General features: G+C 41.6%; 1 protein-coding gene across 1 annotated transcript in view; it reads left to right on the top strand.

Moving 5' to 3' along the window:
• The first annotated feature begins 210 nt into the window (after positions 1-210).
• FSHR (follicle stimulating hormone receptor) overlaps positions 211-8783 on the top strand; it is a 165180-nt gene continuing 156607 nt past the window's right edge. The window contains exon 1 of the mRNA XM_037161260.2: positions 211-362. Coding sequence (XP_037017155.2) covers positions 211-362 — 152 coding nt within the window. The remainder of the gene's footprint in view (positions 363-8783) is intronic.

Below are 8783 nucleotides of genomic sequence, written 5' to 3'. Positions count from 1 at the left end.
AAGAGAGTAGCTTGTTTTGCCCCTGAAATTACTGGGGCCCCACATAGAGCTTGTGCTCTTCTTCTGGAGTGACCAAAAAAAAAAAAAAAAAAAGCATCCCTTGGGTCATGTGACCCTACCAGCTCTCTAGAGGCAGGTCTTGTAAGGGCACTGTGTGGAGCCTCTGAAATCTGCAAATGTAGGAAGAAAGCAAGGGGTGGATAAATGAGCATGGCCTTGCTCCTGGTCTCCTTGCTGGCATTCCTGAGCTTGGGCTTAGGATGTCATCATCGGATCTGTCACTGCTCCAATAAGGTTTTCCTCTGCCAAGGGAGCAAGGTGACAGAGATTCCCTCCGACCTCCCCAGGAATGCAGTTGAACTGTGAGTATCGGAGGCTGTGGGAACTGTGTGGCAGGCATTTGCGTGTTGCGTGCTAGTATTATTTTCATATTAGGCTGATAACTGTTCAGCTGAAATATTTCTGCTCTGACCTAAGGCTTGAATAAAACAAACTCTCCCAGCTCAACACCATGCCCTTCACCTCTCCAAGGATTTTAATGAGAGTCAGTCACAGGCTTTATCAGAGAAGGGCAGTATGGAAACCTGAGTGTCTTTTCAGGATGCTTGCTCCAGGGTCCCATACTCTCTTTGGTGGAACCAGAAAAGTAAAACTAAGAAAAAGCAGAAACTTAGGAGACCTAGAATTGGAGGCAGAAAGACAGCTTTGATTTAAAGTGGCTTGTACAGTGTGAGCCTCCTGAGGACACTAGATTCAAGAATGCAAGGGTCACTGTTGCTTTGGAGGCACCAGTAAATAATTCCTGAACTGAGATTCTGCTTCCTGGGGAAAAGGAGGGGTGGCCAGGAGAGGAAGGGGTGTAAAGAACTGGAGAAAGAGAAAAACAGAGGTGGAGAGGGAAAGAGAAAGACAGCATCATCCTTCATACAGGTGAGAACACATGATTCTCAACTTTAGATTTTTTAATGAACTATTTTAAAAGAAAGCAGAGTTGGACAAGAACTTCAACATCATTTCACTCTATCTCTTTATTTTGCAAATGAGATATATGGGGTCTGGAGAGTCAAAAGAATTGACCACACTCTTACAAAACTAGAAACCATGTGTTTTGACTCACAATGTACTGGGTTTTTCCCCTCAAAATCCCATGTCTGATTGCATTAGAGCAAAAGTACTACTTCCCCTGAGAACTGACAAGTTGTGGTTCACAGACTGTAGATATCGTCAGTGTTTTTAGTCCAAGATTTTTACATAAAGCTGCTATTCTGGAAGGCCATTTCAAACCTGGTCCCCACTAAAGCTATGAATGGCTCTTGCCTTATTGTAGAAGGTGGTCATCTTTTCAGTTCACTGATTACCATATCTGCATTCACACAGGTTGCTGTTGCATTTCAGAGTTTCACTCAGGGACAAATGGTCACAGATTTGGTTGGTCCTGGTTGGTACTTTTTCCCTTGACAGCCCAAGTGCTCAGTTGTGCTGCAGAAGGGAAAATAACTGGTCTGCTCTGTGTATTGGCTACACTGCTTCAGATAACACAGCTATTCGTCATTATAGAAAATCAGGTTTACTAGGTCATTACAAACATATGAGAAGGGCCATGCACCTGAGCTCCTGTAACAAGTTACTTGCTTCTAAATGACTGAACAATTACTAACCTCCTCTGAGCCTCAGGTTCCTTACTTCCAAAGTGCTTTTTACCCAACCTGCTTGGTTGGATTATTGTGAACACACAAAAAGATACCCTCCCCCACACATACACACATACATACACACCCATTTCTACCTCTCCTGCCTCTTCTCCATTTCTTCCAATTTTTCCATGTTGTTCAAGTAGTGCCAACCAGTTACTGAAGCAGAGAACCCCTAACAAGGTTTAATTTGAGGCTGACACTCCTCTGTGCAAAACTCCCTTCTACATTAGACTGCTTTCTGGTATCTTTTTACAAGAGGAAAATAAACTTCAGTCCACGTAGAAAACAGGAAGTACAAGAGGGAGGGAAGAAGAAAGGAAAAGAATAAAATTCATGCCCAAACCCCAAACCTCAGAGATGTATGAGTTAGTGGGAAAAGAGCATTTTAACTTTATACTAAGATATAAATGACTAACACCTCTCTCTGCTCAAGAACACTTTGCCACTGAGAAAAGAGACTGCAAAAGACAGTGTTGAACTGAACACCAGGAACAGATTTCACACTCTTGACAAGGGCTAACCCATCATCAACCCCTTACTTAGTAGTTCATGACAGTGTCCAATGTTGCTAAAATATGAGAGGGAAGAAAGTCTTTGCCTTTTATTGGCATTTTCCCCCACCTGAGGGATGAGTGTGGTTGTTGGGAAGTTCGGAGGACTAAAGTAATTCTCGCAGATACCTAATCTTGAGAAGATTCTTTTCTCTGCACATTCATTAGTAGGCCATGACTTAGACCATTCTGGAGTTCAGCTTTGCAATCTTCTTGGCAAGATGTATTGAGAAAAAGAAGATAACTATTGTACTGGCAGACAGACATAAGAAGAAAAAAGGAAATTATATGGGGGGATATTTTTCAGGTCAGTTTGTTAATCACTGAAAAGCAGATAAAATGCCAAGTGAACTAGATCTCAGACATTGTATTAGAATGAAAGAGCAATTATTTTTGCTTCCTTAAAAGGATGGATTAGGATTATCAGGAACATTGGTAAAAGGAAGATGAAGTGGCTTGTTCAACTAAGTATTTCTAATTCACCTACACGTCCAGGTGTAGGTGGGTGGAATAGCTGGGCTTCTGGGACAGCAACTGCTTAATCCATCAACATGTCCAAGCCTCATTGTCAGTCAGGTTCAGTGGGAGAAACCACCCCTAAACTTACCATTGTTAGCTTATCATATTCCACCCACCTTGCAGCAGTCTCGTTTTATGCACCTGCCAGGCATTGCTAAAGAGTTCTAATTCCCAACAACCAGCATAGGCTGACAGCAACACAAAAGCACACCGAAGCACCAGGAACAGATTCATTTACTGAGGGGCCCCTGGGGTTTACTTGATGCTTTGCACACCCTACTTCATTAAAATGTCACAATAAAACTGCAAATCTGGTATCACTGCACCGTGTTCCAAACGAGGCAAACTGGAGAACAGGGGAAGTTCAGCGCCTTGAGCCCAGCCGCCCCTGCCACTCCTGGTAGCAGAGCTGGGGTCCCTACTTGAGCCTGTTTGTTGCTCTGCTGCCTGTTATGTGCAGTGGAAGTCCTCTCACTGCTTCCACTCCTTCCTACAAAAAAAAAGTGCCCTTCCAAATTTTTACCAGAGGTCAACAAACTTTTTTTCTATAAAGAGTCAGATAACAAATACTTTAGTCTCTGCTGCAAGTACTCAGCTCTGCCATAGTTGTAGGTGAGCCACCCCAAACAAAATGTAAATGAATTAGCATGGTTGTGTGGCAATAAAAGTTTATTTATGGACACTGAAAGTTGAATTTCACACAATTTTCACAAGTCACAAAGTATGATGCTTTTACTTTTTTTCAATTATGTGAAAAGATGAAAAATATTAGCTCGTGGGCCATAGAAATACAGGGGGCAGGGCAGCTATGGCCCAGAGGCTATCGACGGCCCACTTCTCAGACTACAGGAGAGAGTGGTAAAATATTACTGCCTTACGTAGGGTGTAGGCAGCCTGAGACAACATGGTACGATGGAGAAAGCACTAAACTGGGTGAGCAGGGTCAGGAATGGAGGGAATTCTAAGGTAATATTCACAGAGGGGCTTTAATTGGTTCTGACAGGTCAGAGATAATAGAGCACAGTGTCTAGAATCTCAGAGACCTGAGTTCAAACTCAGGCTACGCTGTTGTTTTTTTGCTCTATCAAGTGGGCTCTTGGCTATACAATGGAAATTGGAGTGTGTGTCTTACAGGATTGCTGAGGATCGAGTGAAACAACATAAATAAAACGTCTAGCACACCGCCTCTCAGGGAGGGGGTGGTGATTGTGATGTCATCTGTAAAACACCAGGCCTTTATGACAATTAAATGAGTCAACAGGGAATGCTTTGGAAAATTTATGTAAAGATCTACATAGCTCTGAGTTTATAGTCTCTCACTTACTTAAAAATACTCTTCTCCTCCCAGTGGCTAGAACACTTATTCTCCGTGCACGTGTCTGTAAGAAAACATATTCCTTCAGGCTTTTGAAATCTTTCAAGAACTCAGGGAGCAGGTTTCATTCTGGCCATAGTCAAAGGAATTTTGATTTCTGACTTATTCTAGAAACTCGCTTGCACCCGGAGGCAGTCAATGGATCTAGAAAGGGCCCTTTGATCTTGCCTTATTCTTCCTGGAAGTAGAATTTCTAAGGAGAATGTGAATACTATTCAAAACCTGAAATTGTAACTCGAAGTAACAGTACAGCCACAGTTCTCCTTTCGTGCAGCAGGATTAGAGGCCCAGGACCCCCAGAAGAGCAAAGGGTCCACTGGTGGTCATTCTCCGCACAGACAGACCTGGACTGAGGTTTCGTTGTAAACCGTCTGCACTGACAACTCTCCTCACAGCCAAGTTCCTATACCTAACTGCAGTCTCAACTGACCAGCTCTTATTTCTAATTATCTCATTATAGTTTTCCGTTTTTTGTTTTCTTCCTTTGCCTCGTATTCCTTGGTTTGCTGTCTTGGTTCAAATCATTTTTAATATCTTATTACCATAGAGTATTGTTCAGTGAGGCATCTTAAACTAAGGCTCGTTTAATCTTTCCTTAGTGGGGCCTTAGTTCTGAGGGACATATCAGTGCCGTTTGCCAAAAAGGAAAGCTCTGTGATCTCCAAGGGGGAAACAGAGTTTTTGATGCTTGCAAACATGCTGAATTGTAGAATTTCTTTCTCTAAGAGCATCTTTGAGGGCAAATATGCAGAACACACCCTAGGAAAGACTGACTGATTTGTGGTCCATCCAATCCCAGCCACCAGAACAAATCCCCTGTAAAGTCTGAACTGCAGCCCAAACCTCATGACTCCTTATTCATGCTCAGTAACAGCTAGAAATGGACTCTTGGCTGGGTTTTCACTGTTTTGTGCATGAGCAGTAGCTACATGAGAATGTGCTGTGTTCTCATGAAGGAGATAGTTCTGAAGGACAGGCAATGCCGTCCATGATGGAGGTGCTACCTGTTCTGAGCTGATGAAAGAAAAGATAAAACAATGGATTACACAACTGCTAGAACTGCTCCTGACAGTCTCATTTGTTGGGTATTGATGGTTTAAATCTCCTCATCATGTAGGTTTCACTTTCCTGATTGCCTTTATATGACCAGTTTTACAAACACCCTTCATACTGCTACTAGCAACGACTTATTGTCATCATCTTTGGGGGGTCCTGAACATCTAAAGCCTTGATTATATAACTTGGTAACTTATCTCCAGACCTGCTTGCACACTGCCATTCATCTTTCTCCATGAAACACCTGCCACCATGTTATGATTCCCAAGCCCAATCTCTCAGTGGCTCATCTTTAGGACCTTACCTCTCACCATTCTCAGCAGGACCAACTATTTTGCAAGGCTGATGTATATTTATTCCAAGCCCACTTTGTGCATTTTAATTCCCTGTGTCTTTATGTTATGCCTGCTATATACACTAGACTTAATGTCTTTGCCTCTTGACATCCAACCTACTTATCCCAGTCTTGCTCAAAAGAAGCCTCTTTCATAAAGCCTTCCCTGACTACTCTGTTTTTATTTAATCTGGACCCTGGTACTGTTCATTGAACAATCTTGCTCAGCGCATAACTCTTTATGTGTGTCTTGTTTCCTCAGTCACAGTGAAAATTTCCTTTGTGCTCCTTATGATGCCAAGTTCGATGCAGCATATGTTCTGGGCCCTCAGTTGTATGTATAACAAATGTTACAATGCATTAGGGGGGATTACAACTGTTTACTTGCTCTGCTCCTCAGTATTGAAGAAAAGAGTCTTATAAAAGATGATTATTGTTCTCCCTGTGATGAACTATAGAATTTGAAAGTTTCCTTGCTTTTTATCTGTTTGTTTTAAGAAAATGCCTCTATATCATTCAACAGTCCAGTAATTTATTCAGAAAGAGCTATACATAGACTTGAAATAAGGTTTCCTAAGTTAAAAAGTCAAATATTCTATATTGTATGCATGCCGCTCAATTTTCTTGGCTTAAGTCAAAATACTGGCTTCTTTGTACCCATGATGAATATAAAAGGATAAATAAAATTGCCTAAAAAATCACTTTAAACCAAGCAGAAATATTCAAGAGATATACTTTCTTTAATTAAGGTTTAATTAAGATTCCAAACCATGAATTCAGGTCTGATCCTAACCCAATTAAGGGTAGCTTTCCTGGGCCCCCCAGATGTGCTTTGATCATTGTAGTTCTGTCTGGACATCAAAACCAAACACCCCACTGTGCAGCTGGTGCCCGTACTGGAAGTTCCTACTGCCTTGTTTACATATGTCTTTGAGAAAGACAAGCAGCACAGTTTTCATGCTAATACACACATAATCCTCTCTCACACTAAATCCTGCACCTACTTTTATAAGAAACTACATGTTCATGTCCAACATTTGGAATATGATTGGACTGGGGATAAGAGAGGATTATATTCCTTGCAGAAGAATTAGAAAACTGACTAAAGGAATGGGTATAGAATGAAGTACCTTGAAAGGAAAAAGTAGAAATTATATTTCAGGGACAGAATGCTTTAAAGGAGAAGAGGAACTCTACCCTGAGAATTGGTTAAGAACTATATTTTACAGAGTCACTATCAGCACTTGAGGAATAGAGGTGTAACGGCTCAGACCTGTACTTGCTTGGTAATGATAAAACCCCCTTGTTGACCTAAAGGTGAATGCTGTCCTTCCTCACCCAAGTCCTCTATCAAAAAGCCTAAGCTTCGAAAGCAGGACATCTTGCCAGCAAATGGAAAAGTCATTTAACTTTAAAAAATTTATTGAATATATTGGGGTGACATTGGTTAATAAAATTATAAAGGTTTCAAGTGTACAATTCTATAATACATCACCTACATATGGTATTGTGTGTTCGCCACCCAGAATCAAGTCTCCTTCCATCACCCTTTATCCCTCCGTCACCCTCATCTTCATCCCCCACGCCCCGGTCCCTTCTGGTAATCACCATACTGTTGTCTGTGTCTATTAGGTTTTTCAGTTTGTTTGTTCATTTAATCCCTTCTCCTTCTTCACCCAGCTCCCCAATGCCCTCCCCTCTGAGAGCTGTAAATCTGTTCTCTGTATCCATGTTTGTTAGTTTATTTTGTTCGTTAGATTCCACATATGAATGAAATCATACGGTACTTGTCTTTCTCTGAATGGCTTGTTTCACTTAGAATAATGATTATCCTTCTCCAAAGTGACTAATTGGGTTATCTAGTCACTGTGGATGATTGGACAGTACTTTTTTTTTAGGCTGTTACTCTCCAATTCTCCAACTGTTACTCTCTAAACTCTCCAATTTAGCTTTTTTTAGACTAGATTCTTGCTTATACATCTCACAAGGTCACTTAGGAAAAGCAGCACATAGTTACTTTTTAATTGCTTTGGATCCAATTATAATGAAGTTTGGATGTTTGTTCTTAATCTGACCTCTCCCTAAAGTTTCTCGGAGGATGTTCTGTATCTTTGACCTAAACATGCCCTCACCTTGTTCTTTCCTATGGAATATGCCAAGTGATCTGAAAAAATCCTCAAGGAAGGTGCAAAACATATTTGGATAAAGCAACCAGATTCTTGCCACAGACTTGAACTCAATTATATTTTTAGTCTTAAGGGTGGCTTGAGTCCAGTTTTTTTCATCCCTTCACCCAAACCTGTTTCAGCAAGAGCCAACAGAAAATCCATCACAGAAAATCCTGGGTCGGAAAATGTACTGTATGAGCCGATTATTTTGTACCTCCATAATGCTAGACTTGACCAAAGCCTCTAAGAAATAGGGACCCAAAAAGTTCAGCTAAGTTACAATGATTCAAAAAGATCAATTAAGGACATGAGAGAGAAAATCCATGAATTGGTAGGTAAAAAGCTAAAGTAAAGTGCTGTTTAGGTTTCCTTCAATTGTGAAATGCTGACACCTTTAGGCACCAAACTTCTCAAAGCCAAGGGGCTTTTTCTAAGCCTCCGAGTCCAGGAAGCGTGGAACTCCTAGACAACTGTGCTCTCAGGTGCGGGTCTTGAAGACAGCGCCGGTGAGGAGGGTTCCCTTGGCCTCAATGGGCAGTTCTGTTAGGCAAAGGGTTTTAAACAAAGAATTTTTTGAGGGATTCCAGCTGCTACATTGAATGTGTAACTAAATAAATGAAGGCTGATGAGAGGTCATGGACTGTTTCATCCACAATCTTTCCCCAGTGAGAGGGGAATAAAAAAGAAAGGCCCGTATATGGAAGGACCACAGTCTTGGGCACGACATTTTCAAGAGTGGTTCCAATTTAAAATATTCTGTTTCTTCTAAGAAAGTCTAATAGTCAATCAGAATATAGACTCACATCCGGGGAAGACAGGGTTGCCTCCCCCTGTGCTCTCCTCATCATCTCATGGTATCAGCCGGACTGGTCTCGGTACATGGGGTCTCCTTCCCTTTCCCCTCAATGCCCACCCCCAGCTCCCTGCTCTGATCTCTTGCTCTGGTTTAATTCCTCTGTAGGCCCCAGTGCCCAGATTCGGAACAAGAGTTGAAAATTTCACATTCAGGCCCTCCACATTTTGGCCTCAGATTCTCTCCTCTGTCCTCTTTCTTTTTCCATTCTCTCAACCCTTTGCTCCATGACC

This window comes from Artibeus jamaicensis, unplaced genomic scaffold (genome assembly GCF_021234435.1).
Source record: "Artibeus jamaicensis isolate MK-2021 breed Jamaican fruit bat unplaced genomic scaffold, CSHL_Jam_final contig_465, whole genome shotgun sequence".
NCBI lineage: Eukaryota > Metazoa > Chordata > Mammalia > Chiroptera > Phyllostomidae > Artibeus > Artibeus jamaicensis.
Note: the sequence above shows the minus strand (reverse complement) of the source record. Positions and strands in the feature narration are given on the sequence as shown.